This window comes from Siphateles boraxobius, unplaced genomic scaffold (assembly GCF_051911475.1).
Source record: "Siphateles boraxobius isolate OS27281-9 unplaced genomic scaffold, OSU_SipBor_1 8, whole genome shotgun sequence".
In the NCBI taxonomy this organism is placed as follows: Eukaryota; Metazoa; Chordata; class Actinopteri; order Cypriniformes; family Leuciscidae; genus Siphateles; species Siphateles boraxobius.
In genome coordinates, this window is record NW_027509208.1 from 13,706,426 (window position 1) to 13,724,788 (window position 18,363).

General features: G+C 39.3%; 1 protein-coding gene across 1 annotated transcript in view; it reads left to right on the forward strand.

Moving 5' to 3' along the window:
* The first annotated feature begins 589 nt into the window (after positions 1–589).
* The window catches only part of LOC143728711 (low density lipoprotein receptor adapter protein 1), a 42,232-nt gene continuing 24,458 nt past the window's right edge, over positions 590–18,363 (forward strand). Inside the window, exon 1 of the mRNA XM_077219555.1 lies at positions 590–821. Within this exon, the coding sequence (XP_077075670.1) occupies positions 737–821 (85 nt within the window). The 5' untranslated portion in view covers positions 590–736. The remainder of the gene's footprint in view (positions 822–18,363) is intronic.

Here is an 18,363-nt window from a genome sequence, read left to right on the forward strand (position 1 = left end):
TCTGGGGGCCATGAAACTTTTGTGAAAATGATTTTAATAAAGGCTGGCAACTGGTTTCAAAAAAGCTGGCGGGGAAAGAGTTAAGATCGCTCCCTATGACAAACCAAAAATAAGATAAAGTAATAAAAAAGATATAACATTTGCTTCCTGAAAGAGTTAACATAATAAAAAATATGTTATTGTGATTTTTTTTGTGTGTGTTTATGGAAATATGCTAAGCTATTTTAATTATGATGGTAACAGGATTGACAAAATAGGGGACACTTCAAGTTCAAATATTATATTCAAATATCTTTAAAATAAAATATTAGCTATTATGTAATATTATATAGTCTAGGAAGAATGACTAGAAACATTCCAGACTTGAAATAACCTATAAGGAATGCATATAGCCTAATGCAATAATGACACATAGTAAAAGTTGAATTAGCTTTTCGTTGTTCTAGTCTTTGTTTACATTGGTCACAGGCGCACGAATAATTGGTTCGCCAAGATTTGCATGGTTCTCATTTTATTATGACACGTCAGCGGGTGCGAAGGGAAGAGCTCGTGGGTCTCTGTCAGACGGGCAGTGAAGGGTTAATGTTACTGTACAGATAAAGGACTATGTGAGGTGTCTATAGGCTGCTCGTGTCCACTCGCTCCATTACTCGCTGCATGTTACTCCACTTTCCCCATTCCCACAGTAGGCACCAAAGAAGAGCTCTGCACCTGCTCTGCAGACAGCTCCTCCAGCATGGATGCGTTAAAATCCGCCGGGAGAGCAATAATCAAAAGTCCTGGAGTTCCGCGACACACATGGGGAGCGTCCAAGCACGAAAGTGAGTAGCATGCGTGCGTTTATCTCTGTTTACATTTACTGAATACAACTGCATCCGTGCTGCTGTTCACGCGATGCTACGATACCACTCTACCTCTGTTACACACGAAACTACCTAAAGATCTTTTAATTGTCCTTTTACTGTTTTTTTTTTTTTTGCAGTGCGATTTGCTTAACTGTCCATATTGCTTTTATATGTCTCTGCAAAGTGAGATATTCACCTGTGTATTTATCTACAGGTTATTACAATAATTGTAGCCCACATTTTAGGCTACTATTGTTTTATTACAATATTCCTTGATTGCATATTATCGGATCTGTTTCTCACTTTTTCCCATGTGTAGACTATAAGAAAAAACAAATAGATCGAATAGATGTAGCCTAACTAACCACTGAACTGTTCAAGGTTGAGTGCCTTTATGAAATGTGTTGAAACTTGGTCAGGCTCAGAGAGACATCTGGCCAACAAAAAAAAAATTCACAGTTCTAACTTTCACACTTTCACTGAATCCAAATCACACTTCACCCATTTATGTTTTAATGATTGAATCAGCTGGCCGGTCCTGTCAGGTTTTGTTCTATCAGAAGGAAGAATCGAGTATGGAAAAGAGGGCAGTGGTTTTATGAGACAGCCCGTGTCACATCGGCGGTGACAGACGGGAGCCTGAGGCTCAACGCTCTGTCATTCTGATGTGTGAGATGTGAAGTTCATGAGGCACTCTGGGGAGAAAACTTCTCGATTCCCACTTGAACTGTGTGCCAGGCATTACAGCTGGAGAAAATCCACATGTCTCTTGTTGCTGAGAGAATGTATATTTGCTAAAAACCAAGAAAATTAGCATAATGAATTATTAAAGTCAACAACTAGGCCTATGTCTTGGGATTTTAGATGTTCCCTCCCCGGATTAAATTTTAATGATTTGATTTGATGGCTGTCTGTCTCTTTAGAAATGCATTGTGTTTCAGAGACTGAGTAACGAGGATCAAGTAGACAAGGTTTAATTTCTGTTTGAGGACTAAAATTGCTTGTTGGTCTACTGGCATTATTTCTAACAAAGGACTAGAGAAACATTTGTCAGCATCTGAAGATGATTCAAAATGCCAGTTAGATTTTTATAGGAATTGTAAAAAGGAAAAACAAATAATTCTGTCATCATTTACTGACTCTCATGTCATTCTAAAACGCATTCTGAACTAACCCTTTAAATTGATCAAAAGTGACTGTAAACACATGCTGTTCTTTAGAACTTTAATCAAAGAATCCTGGAAAAAATGTATCATGGTTTCCAAAAAACTGTTTTAACACTGTTAATAATAATAATCAATGTATCTTGGGCTGCAAATCAGCATATTAGAATGATTTCTGAAGGATCATGCGACACTGAAGACTGGAGTAATGATGCTGAAAATTCAGCTTTTTGTGCTTCTATACAAAACAACAGTGAAATGAATGAAATATTTCTAACTCAAAGGGGAGCGGATTCTGGTACAGCACACAAACAAGTGAATAATGAACTGATGAATATTCATGGGAGGGTGGTGACGTCTCTCAAGTGTGCATTTGACTTAAAAAAAAGGTCAAAGTTTTCTCTGGCGCTCATTAAAAGTGAAATATCATGTTTTATGTTGCCAAAAGAGAAAGTTCAAGGCACGCTAAAATATCATGATTGGGCTCCTGTAGATCCTGTATTTTTTTCCCCACAGAGATCTGATGTATTTAAAGTCAGAACATGCAGAGAAGTCACTATCAGTTCTCATTGTGTCATTAAATAACATTGACAGCTCCAAAGGTCACAATAAATGCTGTAAGTAATGGACGGTTTCCCGGTTTTTACACTGCAAGTTTGTGCAATTTTCATCGTAATAAACCCTGGTTATAATAACAGGTCTGATGCAACGCTATCTCAAGACCAATTCGTACGGATTTGTACGAGTGATTAAAAAGTGGCTAATTCGTATGAATTCGTACGACCTCACTCGTACGAATTTGTACTATTTGTCTAAACCCACCTGATGGGTAGGTTCAGGGGCGGGGTCAGGGGTTGGTCATTCACAAATTCATACGAATTGGCCAACTCGTAAAATATGTACGATTTAGCACAAATCGTACTAATTCGTACGAGTGAGGTGGTACGAATTCGTACAAATTAGCCACCTCGTAATAATTCATACGAATTGCCAATGCCGTGAAATCGGGCTGTTTTGATGATAAGCAACTTCACTGTCGAGCTCATGTCGACATTACACAGTACACACAGACTGACACACACAAACAATGTTTCTTTCTGGATTCTTTGACAGCATTTATTTAAAAAAGAACTCTTGCTGTATACTGTTTCTTTACTGTCGCTTTTGGTCAATTTAATGTATCATGCTGAATAAAAGTATTAATTTCTTTAAAAAGAAATCTTACTGGCCCGAAACTTTTGAACGGTAATGCACATATACGCATATGGAAAAATATAAATCATAGTGTGAGGAAAATTATTCTATACAACACTGAATCAATAAACGAAATGTGCATGTGAGTTCATTTTAAGGATGTTTCCTGTGAAAAAGTAGAATTTGTATTCTTTATTGTATACTCTTCTCATTTTTTGATTTATAGTTCTTGTATTAAGTTCTGTTGCTACAAAAAGTGAAGGATTCTTGGTATGTTGTTTCTTTAACATTCTTTACAATTTTATTATTCATTTAGGTCTGTATGTTTTTTTGATAATTTATCATAAAGCTAGTATCTTATAGCATATTAATTTTTAGATGACATTCATATTGATGTTTCACTCATATATTGATTTTGTCTTGCTAAATGTTTGAATGTTGTTGAATAACTATGAAATAAGTATGTGCAAAGTCCAAGTTTCATTCAGTTCTGCTGGTACCAGGGGAGTTTGAAGAGCATCTATGTTCAAGGTTGGCTGATAAGCAGTTGATTCCTCTGTGAATTCTTTGTTTCATATGCTATAAAGAGGCTATTTTGTGTGCTTTTTGACTGCACTTGAGCAGGTTGTTAGATTTTTCAGATGGGAGCTCTGGTAATAAAGAAAGCTTTGTAGCCTTTTTTCACAGCAGGCACCGACGTTCATATCAACAGGGTGAAAAATACACACACAACCATTTTTCTGATTCAAGAGTGTGCAGTGCTGTGTAAAAAGACTCCATTGGATTTTATAAGGGTGTCCTGCTGCTCATTTCAGTGTGTGTCCACCAATGTACAAGACTGAAACTATCCTTCCTCTCTCTTAAAGAGGAATCAGTACTGACCTGGAAGGCAAACAGGGAAAGAGAGAGAAATAGGCACGGCCCTTTATTACTTCTGGCCTCAGTGACTCCCAGACATTGTTATTGTGATCACCCTCAGACACCGTGACAGGCGTGTGCAACAGCCTGTCTGCTTTTAGCTGTGTCTCAGCACAGCCTGCTCAAGTCCAACAATAAGGTTTGAATTTCTTAAAAATGACACTAGACCTGACAAAATCAACCGAGCCTCTGAATCGAGACCTGAAAAAAGAAACAGATGACTTAATTCATATAAATTTGCTGCGTGCTCTATGTGCTAAAAAAATAATAATAACGCAACACAATCTAATTTAATCGTGTGCAATCCACTTACATTTGTATAATAGAAGTTTCTTTTCCATTTGCTTTGGTATATGTGAATACTTTTTTTGCTGTTGATGTAGCATCGCACATAGCTATTAGCTGGGTATTTTTGTTCCCAGCATGCTTTGCTTAAGGCACTAAGTAAAATTAAGTAGTATTTACCTATTTTTGAGCAAGATGAGCAAATCTGGCACTAGGAAGGACACAGCCTCACTAGGATGCAGCCTTCCGTTTGACAAACACCCATAGACAGTGATTCATGGGCTCAAGGAGATCGCCTCCTATTGTCAAACCAATGGAATTTGGAAACGTTACGAAACAGTTATAATGTAACAATGCCTTGTTTACTTAAATTACGTGGCAGTTTAAAGCGTGTTCTTAACCACTGGTTCAAAACAAGATGTGAAGCTTTGCAAAGCAGTGTTTTGAAAGCACCCAAAACTAATGTGCACAATTTCTAATTGCTAGTTAACTGACTTTTTTATTGGCTTCACTCAGCTTTAACTACTCAAGGTATTTGAGTAGAGGTTAAAGTTAAGGTCAAGAGAACTCATTTCAATATTTGGAATCTGTCTCTGAATGTGAATATCTAGATGCCAGTTTGAAAAGCAGTGAGCTGTGCAGCTGTTTTGATGTGTTCTAAAGTGAATATTACATTTTGACAGTTTCTTTGAAATATTTTTTTTCCCCCTGGATCAAATATAAATGCATTCACTTTGAACTGCCAGCTCTCACAACTGTCAGCTAAGAGAAATTTAGCTTCCCATGCCTTCTTTTTAAGCCAAATAACAACCACTCTCTTTTTTCCCCTCTTCTTTGATTTGTTTGCTTGTTACTTATCTCTCAAATCACTGGCAAATAAGAGCAAAATCCCTTAAGACCTTAGAATAGGTCTCTCTCTCTCCCTCTCTCTGTCTCAATCCTTCTGTTTTTGTCATTATTTTCCCTTAGTGTCTGTGAGCATGGAGACTCCCTGTGGTTTGTTTCCTGCAGGCTATGAATAAAAGAAGAGAATAGGGTTTTGGAGAGAGAAAAGGATGCACAATGTGCGTATGGCCACATTCAAAAGACACAATCCACAAAAACTTTAAGGAATCAGGGCACTTCAGATTCATGTGTACAATTACATATGTATCAAACAATTAATTTGAGTAACATGGACAAATGTTAGGACTGTGATGTATTTGCACTGTGATATATGAATATTTCAGAAGTATTAATTTCCCGTGGATATGAAATATATTTGTTTATATAAATTAAATAAAAAATCGATTTTAGTTTAAAGGTGATATTCAATTCAAAGTCTATATTATCAAATATTATCATGATTTCAATTAGCTAGCAACAAGATTGCACCAGTACTACAATTTTAATTTATATAAAATAATCTGCAATTCAAATTACTTTCACTGTGGACAAGTTAGCTAATACACTTAATGAAGTAGGCTACCAAGTGTTTAATTTCTTTCTTGATACCAAAAGAGAGAGAGACCATTAGAGACATGAAAGCAGCATCAGTATTTTTCTATAGACAAATGGTGAAATATAAGTCTTCATTTTACAAACTTATTATGTGGTTCTCTGAAATACTTCAATGTACTTAATAATCAGTGCACTTTCTCTCTGTTTTGTTTTCATACAAATGTGTGCTACAGACCAATCAGAATCAAGTACTGTGTCCAAAAAACAACAACAACATTATACTTGTGATGATTTGGTTAATTAATAAATGCTTACAATTGCATATCTTTATCCAGTGAGTTTCCCCTCATGACATATTACACACACACACACACACACGCACGCACGCACGCACGCACGCACGCACGCACGCACGCACGCACGCACGCACGCACACACACACACACACACACACACACACACACACACACACACACACACACACACACACACACACACACACACACCTTGCCAATGCCGTGACTAAATTCATCTAAAAAATAACCAGTGGTTCTTTCATGTCTTTCTTTGAAGTTGCATTGCTTTTTTTCATTAGTCTGAACCTGCTTTACCTCAGTTAGACTGAGAGAGCGGTCAATGATATGGTCCTCCCAAATATTGATTTTCTTTGTTCTCCTTATGTTCACCAAAACTGAACAGCATTATACACCGTCCTCACCTCTTGCATTAGATTGCACTGAACCATTGCCAAGTTGTGAAGGCATAGAGAAGCACCTATATTAGTTATATAAAAATATTTTGAGTGATAACATTATATACTTATTCATAAATTATATTTTTGCTAATATAACTTTTTGTCTCTAATTTTATCGTGCATCATAACTCTCCCATAGTCAGTTGTAACAGCCTGCAAAATAGGCAGTGTCCCATAGAAAAAGAGTTAAGTAAAGCGCACACTGAAAGCATGAGAATCAGCTGTCGCTTCCTCCCGCAGAGAGATCCGTGACATCCAAACCTTTTCAAACCTTCATATTTTCCTGATGCATGTCCAGGTTGTCAAACAGGAAGGATCCTGTTTGACAACCTGGACATGCATCAGGAAAATTTGACACTCGTTCTGTCTACCCTCCTGTTTCTCCTTCTCTGCGTCTGTTTCTCTTTCCGTCCTTCCTCTTCATCTGACAGCTCTCTTTTCCTCTGGTGATTTTAGGTACCTGTGGTTTCTTATAAAAAAAATTCCTTGTTTTAAAAAAAAAAAACAGCCTTTTTTTTTTCTATTTTAGGCCTTATGCTGCCAGCATTACCCCCAGTGAACCCTGTCACCGATAGTGTATCTTGGTCTGTCTGTCACTCCAGCTACACTCGCTCTCTGTGTCTTTTATCTGTGGGGTTGGGCTCAGTGGGATTCAAACGGCTCCGCTCAGACTGAGCACCTGAAACAGGAGCTGTTCAGTTGAGCTGTCTTTTATGAGTTTCAATCGTCTTTATGCATGCATAAATAATACATTCCATTAATAACTTACAGCTGTTATGCGATTGGCATTTAAAACGGCTATAAAGTGTGTTGAAATGTTCTGTTCTGTACAAAACTATTTTTGTTGTAATTTATACATTTTATATCATGTTGTAATTTACAGTTTAGTGTTCTGTTCTTTCATTTCAATGCATCACTTCTGCCATAATTTATATATAAACTCATAAAGAAATTATTTTAACTCTCATGTTCTCTTGAGGTTGACCCCAATGATATAAAAAGATAATGTTTCACTTTCTCAAAGAATCCTGACTTTTTATATCATGGTTTCAACAAAAAAAATTAAGCAGCAAGAACTGTTTTCAACATTGATAATCAGAAATGCTTCTTGAATCAGAATATTAGAATGATTTCTGAATTAAGGATGATGTGACACTGAAGACTGGAATACAGATGCTGAAAATTCAGCTTTGATCACAAGATTACATTATATATTTAAAATATATATAATGTTATTATATTAATATAATGTATATGATAATAACAAATATTTAAAGTACTATTATTATTTTTCATAAATGTGACCATTATGTTGATGTTTTTTTGTGTGTGTCAGTATGATTCCAGCTAAAATATGGTAGAAACATTTATTTAAACGATTTAAACACCTGTCAGAAAATCTGACTATGTAAATATTTATAATTTTTTAAATGTATTTTGTAACCTTTATTTTGGTGGTCACAGTTTTGTTAATCAGTTCTTATAAATGAGTATAAACCTTTAATGTTAAGTATATTTTCAAGATATTTTATTGGCCATGGGTGTATGAGAACCCAAACAAATTCCTTGTACTTTTATGATTAAAAAAGTCCTCGTTTTAAATCTAACAAGAAATGTGTTATCTGTCACAGCTTGTTGAAAAAAAAAGATGAGTGAAAAGGATCTAAATGCTAGACTTTATTTACACAAGAATGTCAACGGACAAAGAACTTAAATAAACACCGAGCATAAATGAACTTAAACAAACCAATTAATTAAATGAACATCAAGTGCAAACAATAATTAACCCATGAGTAACCATAGTAACCAATTAACGCAGACAAAGAAAACTTATCTAGAATCAGTGAAAAACCACCTCAAACTTAAGCAAACACAAACAAAAAAACGAGACATAATCCTGACACTACCTAGGCCATAAATTCAGACCATAAATATAGTGTAAGGCTTAGTTCTGACTGAGCCTCCTCATGCATACTGAGAGCAGTGTTCATTTCAACATGCACTTCATCTATCCTTTGGCAGAGTCTTCAGTGCTTTGACCTTTAACCTCAGCCATTACTGAGTGCAGGCAGGGTGTTCAGAAGGGATGCTCTGAACCAACCTAAACCTACCAATCAGCAGCACATGCATTAGTGCCAAACCCCCATGAGACACCACTTACACCGCACACACCAGCTGAGGCCCTGTGACACACACAAGCCTGTCTCGCATGATTAGACATCATCATATTACGCCCATACAGTTCTATTCTATTACTGAGCTCTTAGAGATGGTTTCTCTTTTGATGGTGAATCTAAATATTCTCTGGACAATTAGATTAAACTCGTATCTAGACCATTAGATAAATTAAACTAACAACAGCGGTTGAAGCATAATGTTGTAATAGTATAAACTTTCAGATTGTGACATACTGCATAACAACAAATCATGTGTGAAATAAAATGTTCAACTATGATTTACCCATCTTATATGGGTCTATCAATATGTGGATTTCTCCATGCATTTCCCAAATAATTTTTCTTGAAACGATGTGCTCCCACTTAAAAACTCATGCATATTGTAAAAGAGTTGCTTTGTGCCTGCCCTCTCTTATCTAGCAACACATCCCTCTGAAAAGCAGACCTTTTTAAATGGTTTCAGACATGACCTTTGCATATAGATGACCAACAGCCGATAGTGTTGCCTGCTCCCTTATCAAGAAAAGAAAAAAAGTGTTGAGGAAGCCCCCATAACTCAAACTTATAGAGTATGGAATGAGTCATATTAAACATTTCTATTCTTACCAGAACTTTGACCTGTATTACAACTTGATGTGCTTTTCCAATACACAGAATTTGATCTTATGCCTTATTAAATGCACTGTTGGTTGCATTCAGATAATTTCAGACACAATAGTGTCTGGCTTCAGATACAACTGAAGAGAAACAGTCCCTTTGTGACATTCAAAACATGTTTACATTTTTTAAAACAGAATGTTAATGTGCATGCTGTTCAGGACAAACAGAACCTGAGCGCACAAAGTCTGAGCTGCTGTTTTGCTGCTGATAAGACTCAAAGCTGCTGTGATTTTGAGAAAGAAACATTTTGCAAAGCATTTGGATTACTTTGAAATCAAAAAGCAAATAATCCACATAGTTATGAATGAGGATTTGAGGTGAAAATGTCTGTATGGTAAATGGTTACACTTTGTTGTGAACATTTATTAAAAGTTGTTTAAAGGAAGAATGGCCATAAGGTGTAGCAGTAACGTATAATTCATGCAGCTCATTACTGAAGTTACGACAAGCATATGTTTCTTCAACTTCAGACACTTTTTTAAGGTGTATATACTATATACACAAATATATATATATATATATATATATATATATATATATATTGTGGCATCGTTAGAGGTAGGGTATCACCAAAGTGTGGGTTGGTTCACAAATCGAGTCCAGGCAGAGATCAAGTCACTGGTTTCTTTTAATAAATCAACTCAAAACTCCAAAGCGTTCTTTTTCATAACCAAAAACTCTTACAGCTTCACTTTATGCTCTCAAACAAAAAAGCCAGTCTCTCTCTGTTCTCAGCTCATTAACAGCTTTTCTCCTTCACTCACAACAGCTGTGTCCCCACCGCTGAGGAACCTGGTAACTGTAGTCCGGGACGAGGTGGCCATCTTGGTTTGTAGTCCCCATGCTGTAACCACCTAGATGGCACATACCTTGCCTCTATGACATACCCTCTCATGATGCCACACACCCCCCTTCTCTGCTCTGTGGCTCTTGGTTGCCGGGAGAAGGTGTAGAGGGCATCTCGTCGTGAGAGGGCATCAGCGTTGCCATGGCAAGGTCCGGGTCTGTGAACGACAGAGAAATTAAATGCTTGGAGACTCAGGAACCATCGAGTTACCCTCCTATTGGTCTCTTTATTCCTTGCCATCCACTGTAACGGGGCATGGTCTGTTACCAGGACAAACGTCCGCCCTAGGAGGTAGTACTGAAGGGTCTCCAACGCCCATTTGACTCCTAAACATTCTTTTTCCAATGTGGAATAATTTTTCTCATGCTTTGCTAACTTCCTACTTATATACAAAACTGGATGTTCTGCTCCCTCTTGCGTTTGGGATAATACTGCCCCAAGACCCACCTCTGATGCATCCGTGTGTACTATAAAAGACTTCTTAAAATCAGGTGCCACCAGGACAGGATGAGATGTCAGGGCCCTCTTTAGTTGTGCAAATGATTCCTCTGCCTTTTCGGACCATTTCACCATCCTGGAGTGTTGTTTCGTGGTCATTTCTGTAAGGGGAGCAACCAGACTAGCAAAGTTAGGGACAAACCTTCTGTAGTAATTGGCAAGGCCCAGGAAGGACTTAACTTGGGTCTTCGTAGATGGCCTAGGCCAGTCTTGTATGGCTTTGATTTTGGGCTCTTGGGGTTTAACAAGGCCTCGTCCTATGGTGTATCCCAGGTAGTTTGTTTCACAGAAGGCTAGTTTACACTTTTTAGGGTTAGCAGTGAGGCCCGCCTCTCTTACTGAATCCAACACTTTCTGTACTTGCATTAAGTGGGTTTCCCAATCCCGGCTATACACCACCACGTCATCTAAATATGCTGCAGCATACCTTTGATGAGGCCGGAGGACGCGGTCCATCAGCCTCTGAAAAGTCACTGGTGCCCCATGCAGGCCGAAAGGTAGACAAAGATAATGGTACAGCCCCTCTGGGGTAGCAAAGGCTTTCTTTTCTTTGGATGCTGGAGAAAGAGGAACCTACCAATATCCTTTGGTTAAATCAAGGGTAGTAACAAATCTGGCCTTGCACAGCCGATCAATCAACTCATCTACATGAGGCATTGGATAAGAATCAAACTTCTGACACTTCATTTAGTTTCCTGAAGTCATTACAGAATCTTATTGTTCCATCTGGCTTGGGAACCAGCACAATAGGGCTTGACCAGGCACTCTGAGATTCTTCAATGACCCCTAGTTTTAGCATTTTTCTCACCTCCTCTTTGATAGCTTCCCGCCGGGCTTCAGGGACTCTGTATGGACGTTGGTGTATGACTTTGCCAGGTATCGTGCGGATTTCATGTTGGATCATGTGGGTGTGACCAGGCTCAGAAGAAAAAACATCTCTATTCCGCTCTACTAACTCCAATGTTTCCTGTAACTGTTGTGGTGTCAGGTCTGGACTGACTTGGACTTCTTCTCTAGGACCATTGACCTTCTCTGTGGTTAGGCCTCCACCAAACAATGCATCTCTTGCATGCCACTTTTTCAGGAGGTTAACATGGTAAATTTGTTGTAACTTCCTCTTACCTGGCTGGTTCACTTTATAATTTACTTCTCCAACTCGCTCTGCTATTTCAAATGGCCCTTGCCAGGTCGCGAGGAACTTGCTTTCCGCAGTGGGTATGAGCACCAACACCTTATCTCCTGTTTGGAACTCCCTAGGTTGTGCAGCCCGGTTGTAGGTGGCTTGTTGTTCCCTTTGGGCCTTTTCCATGTGCTCTCTGACAATGGGGAACACTGCTGCCATCCTCTCTCTCATAGTTTCCACATGCTCGATTAGAGTCCTATGTGGACAGGGCTGTTCTTCCCAAGATTCTTTGGCAATGTCTAAGAGACCTCTTGGCTTGTGTGGGTAGAGCAATTCAAAAGGGGAGAATCCTGTAGAGGCCTGGGGTACCTCTCTCAGTGAAAACAGAAGGTAGGGTAGAAGCTGGTCCCAGTTTCGTCCATCTTTATCAATGACTTTGCCTAGCATCTGCTTGAGCGTTCTATTGAAGCGCTCTACAAGTCCATCTGTTTGGGGATGGTAAACTGAGGTTCTGAGTTGTTTGATTTTCAACAGGCTACTCATTTCCTTAACAACACTTGACATGAAGGGGGTCCCCTGATCTGTTAGGATCTGTTTTGGGATCCCTACCCTACTACTGAGGAGAAAGAGCTCTTTGGCCACCTGTTTGGCTGTGGCTTTTCGCAGGGGAACAGCTTCAGGATATCGAGTAGCATAATCCACCATCACTAAAATGTATTGATGTCCCCTAGAACTCTTGGGAAGGGGTCCCACAATATCCATTCCAATTCTATCAAACGGGGTCTCAATTATTGGCAGGGGAATTAGGGGGTTCCGCTCTGAGGGTTTTGGTGCTACTTGTTGACATTCTGGACAGCTACGGCAGTAGTTTTCTACCTCTTTATGAATGCCGGGCCAAAAGAAACGCAGAAGAATCCTCTCCTTAGTTTTATTGACCCCTAAGTGGGCTCCAAGTTGGTGAGTGTGAGATAGATGCAACAATGTTGATCTATGAGACTTAGGAACTAGAAGCTGTTCCTGGATGTCCTCTCCACTTTTGTTTACTCGATAAAGCAGACCGTTTTTTACTGCAAAGTAAGGATATGTAAGGTGTCCCTGTTTCTTATCTACCCCTTCCACCATTCTGACATTTCTCAGTGCATTAGTCAATGTTTGGTCATTTAACTGTGACGTACCATATTGTCCTCTTAACGGCACAGCCTCTGCTTTGATTCCAGTTTCACCCATGCTCTCTTGTGATGACTCCTTCTCAGAAGCGGTCTCAGTCTCCTCTGGAACATCCCTTGTTTCTGCACGAGTCTGAACTGGAAAACAACATTTGGTCATATATTTTACATCCTGAATCCCTTGGGCAGAGTCTCCCCTAGATTTGGTTTTACCTCTAGGCCTTTCGGTATCTCTCATCTTTTTTTCCGATATGTCTTGCCACAAAGCATGGAACACTGAGCAATCCCTGCCAATGAGCACACTTACTGGCAACGAGTCCACTACTCCTGCTTTAACATCACATCTCCCTTTGGTGGTGATGAGGGTTAATGCAGCTGTTGGGTATTTCTGAGTGTCTCCATGCACACAAGACACAGGCACGGTATCTTCCTGAGAGATCTCAGCTGGGTTGACTAGTGACTTGTGGACCAAGGTAATCATGCTCCCTGAGTCTAGCAAAGCCTCCACATCCTGGCTATTTATCGTCACAGGGCAGGCCATGGCTGGGAAGTTTGTGGCTCCCATCAACGCAGCAAAGAAATTAGTCTGCTTGCTCCCTGAAGAATCTGCTGTTGGCATGGGTTCATCTGGTTTGTCACACTGCCAAGAAATATGACCAAGTTCCCCACATTTGTAACATGTTCGAGGACTGTAATCTGGCAATGCTTTTTGTTGTTCATAGGGACTATTGTTCCCCTTCCTCTGGCTAAACCACTGTGTCGACTGACCTTTGGGTGTCTTCCTCGTCTGTGGAGGGGAGTTAACTGGTGTCCGGTAACTTAACATATTTACATTAGCTTGATATCTTTCAACTGACTCTATTAACTCCTCTGCCGTTATTGGGTTACTCTGGCTGACTACTTTTTGCTTCATATGGAAGGGCTCTTAAATACTTATCTACCACGACGTTCTCGACCACAGCTGCTGCCGTGCTCTTTCAGGTTGTAGCCATTTCTTCGTCAGGCGCATCAGTTCATGAAACTGTGCACGAGGAGGTTGGTCTTTCTGAAAACCCCATTCATGTACTCGCTGGGCCATTCCAAATGTGGTGAGACCATTTCTGCTGAGAATCTCTTTTTTAAAACTATCATAATCATTTGGATTTGTAGGGTCCAAATCCAAAAAAGCTTTTTGTGATTCACCTGATAAAAATGGTGCCAATATCCTGGCCCACTGTTCTTTTGGCCACTTTTCTCTATGCGCTGTTGTCTCAAAAGCATACAAGTATGCCTCCACGTCATCGGTGACCCCCATTTTAGGAATCAAGTCACTAGCTCTGACTTTGTTGCTTTCTTGGTTCATTCTTAATTGAAGCTCTCTTGTTTTCAAGTCATTTGCCCGTCTTTGTTCTTCTACTAACGCAGCATTAGTTTGTTGTTGGATTTGGTTAGGTTTCTAGAAACGCTTTCAACAACTCCTCCATTGTAATGTTGTGTTCTTTTGTACTTAGCTTAGCAAATTTCACCGTCAGATCTTCCCAGTCTCTGTTGGACATCAGCGGTCACACCATTGGAACAGCATTCTCCACCATATGTGGCATCGTTAGAGGTAGGGTATCACCAAAGTGTGGGTTGGTTCACAAATCGAGTCCAGGCAGAGATCAAGTCACTGGTTTCTTTTAATAAATCAACTCAAAACTCCAAAGCGTTCTTTTTCATAACCAAAAACTCTTCCAGCTTCACTTTATGCTCTCAAACAAAAAAGCCAGTCTCTCTCTGTTCTCAACTCATTAACAGCTTTTCTCCTTCACTCACAACAGCTGTGTCCCCACCGCTGAGGAACCTGGTAACTGTAGTCCGGGACGGGGTGGCCATCTTGGTTTGTAGTCCCCATGCTGTAACCACCTAGATGGCACATACCTTGCCTCTATGACATACCCTCTCATGATGCCACAATATATATATATATATATATATATATATATATAGACGAGGAATCTTAGCCCATTCCTCACAAGCAATGGCCTCCAGTTCAGTGATATTCTTGGGTTTGTGTGCTGCAACCGCCTTCTTCAAATCCTACCAGAAATGTTCTATGTGGTTCAAGTCAGGTGACTGGGATGGCCACTGTGGAATCTTCCTGGACTTCTTCTGCAAACATGCCTTGGTGGAATTTGAGGTATGCTTGGGATCATTGTGCTGTTAGAAGGTCCAATGATGCCCAAGCTTCAGCTTCCTCACTGATGGCATGACATTTTCTCCTAGGGTTTCCTGATACTTCAATGAATCCATCTTGCCTTCCACATGCTGCAGGTTTACAGTGACCACGGATGCATAGCAGCCCCAGAGCATCCCCGAGCCCCACCATGCTTAACTGTAGGCAGAGTGTTCTTTTCAGCATATGCTTCATTCTTCTTCCTCCAGACAATACTGCTGATCCATAGGGCCGAAAAGTTCCAGTTTTGTTTCATCGCTCCACAGAACAGGATCCCAACACTTCTGTGACTTATTTATTTAATTTTGAGTAAATTTGACCCGACTTTTCTTGTGCTTTTGGGTCAGTAGTGGTTTACGTCTTGGAGTTCTGGCATGTACACTGCATGCGTTTAGTACATGCCTTACTGTGCAAGCTGAAACCTCAGGCCTGTTTGCACCAAGTCTTGCTGCAGGTCTTTTGTAGTCACTCAAGAGTTTTTCTGACCTGCCTTCTCAGAAATCTGGTTGCAGCGGCTGATAGCTTCCTTTTTAGCCTCGTCCAAGTAGTGTAACCACTGTTCCTTTAACTATGAACTTGCAAACTATGCTTGCAATGTTGTCTCTAAGAACATCTAGTGCCTTCGCTATCTTTTGGTATACTGTTCCTTTTTTGTGAAGGGCGATGATATCTTCTCTTAACTTTTTGGACCATTCTTTTGACTTAGCCATTTTCATTTTTCTATAAGTCAAACGTGACGCTCAACAAACCTAGTCAGTTCAGATGTTTCATGTGTTTCTAGCTCAAGCACACCTGGAGCAAATAATGAAGCCCTTGATTAGTTGCATCAGGTGTGCTTGAGACAACACCTGTTTTGCAGATTTGTTCTGTTGTGAGGGATTCTATTTAGGGGGTTGAATAATTTTGAGACTGTTGAAGTCATTAAAAGTTGCATTTTCAGTTGAATTTGGGGAAACCACTTGAAACATTTGTTGTGTTAAGCTATTTCAATTACTTTTGTTTGATTTGTTCCTTGCAAACAGCTGAAAGTCTGTATATTTTGCCAATAAACCTGATTTGCAATGGGGGTTGAATAATTAAAATTTTGAATAACTGTAGTCTATATGAAAAAAGTCTCTTTTGCTCACCAAGGCTGCAAAAATCAAGGTAGGCTATATTAAATGTGAACAGAAACATTTATTGTTTATCATTTCCAATCAATTCTCATCACATCTTTCTGTGTGTATTTTAAAGGAGTTTATTTTGTAAGTGTCTACAGTGGCCTAAATGCCCATAGCTGAAGAAACACTCATATAGAGTATGTATAAATATATGTGCCGTGTTGATTAGGCAGCCTGTGTGTATTAGTTCCCATTGGTTGGGAAGTCAAGCAGAAAGTCATTAATTCATTCAGTTATGGAAGAAAATTCCCCTTGTCGCCTTGAGGAAGAAGATGTTGTCTTTCTTCGTTCAGTCATACTGTAAGACAGACATTGCTTTCTGTTCATTAATTCCATTTGTGCAGTCTCGTATACGAGTGATAACACTCATAACTATAGGCCTCTGCAGACTGAGAACATTTCAGGAAGAAAAAAAACTGAACAGAGATGAATGAAGGTTTTCAAGTAATTATTTTGTTTTATTCAGCTGTTTTAATCATAAGATTCAGTTGCATTGAAATATCACTCTGGCTCTGAATTTATATTGCTCTGCAAAAAACCCTGTGATGTAAATACAAAGTTATGTCATGAAACTCTTGATTGCGCAGGCTGATAGGTCCTTAACGCAATCACATCATTATCTATAGGGCACAGCTGATTGGTTCCTGTTGTATCAGTATCCCAACCTTCAAATACTTGGTCAGCATTTGCTGAAGCAGTTGCAACGCACATTCAGAACCCCCCCCCCCCCCCCCCCCCCCCGACCTTCCCCAGCTCCACCTGTATAGATCTGCTACGGGTAATTCATGTATGCTATATTGTACAGCAGCAGCATGTCTTACTTGTTCAGAGCAGCATGTATGTATTGAAATAAATCTGTTGTTTAATTGTGCGGTCAAAAAAAAGTATTTAAAAAAAAATAAATATTGTTATATTTCCATAATTTGAGGATTTTCATTATAATGGTTTCTCGGAGTTAAGTGTGTGCTATTGTGACTGCTGACATGTTTATATGCTAACATCCCACATTGTGTGACTGTCTAATGCCCATTGACTTTTGTTGCTAAGCAACGGAGCTTGGTCTGACACCACTGTGGTTGTCCTGAGCAGAGAAATTTGATGAAGATATGGCATGTTCAACACAGCTCAAACAGCTCAGGGGCTGAGAACGCAAAATTAAACATTGAGACTTTGAGACATTCCTGTTATTTCTCCTCAACAACCCTCAACAATTTCTTTCACTCAGAGGAAAGGTTCCAAACAGAAGCAACTATGTTTGATATGAGATGAGAACCTTTGAAGACTCTACCAATAACTTAATGGAATATAAAGACACTTTGTAATCACGGGGCCAGTTTTTATTAGTAGCACCTTTATTTTAAAGTGTGTATTCCACTTATGGCTGATAGAATCGGTTCTATTCCCCAATTCCTCTCAGCCGTATCATGTCCTATTTACTGTCAAGGTAATGTCCTAGATTCATAGAACACTCATTATATAGACACAATTGGAGAGCAGAGATCAGAGGCCTTCATTCAGCAGCTGTCAGCACATATTTAAAACCTTTCATTTTTCTTAGGGAAAACCATTAAAGTCTGAGGTATTTCATATTCAACAATTTGTACGTGATGCATAAAAATGCTAGGGAAGAATCATTCAAGGAATCTAGGCATTTGATTTACTCGTTGCTACGGGCAACTGTCCTACCCGTGTGTCCATGTGTGAGCTCTCGTTTTATTTAATCATCTTATCATGGAAATACAGTCATTATCCTCACTGGGATTCAACTTGCTTGTGTATTCATGTGACATTTGGATGTAAATGAGACCATAAAGCATGTAGTATATACTGTATAACTAGATCTGTGGCTGACCATCTCCCTTGCTTTCCTTCTTTGCCACTCTTTAAGGCATCCATGTGCTCAATTATCAAATGTGTCAGTGAAAGCACTAGATCTTTA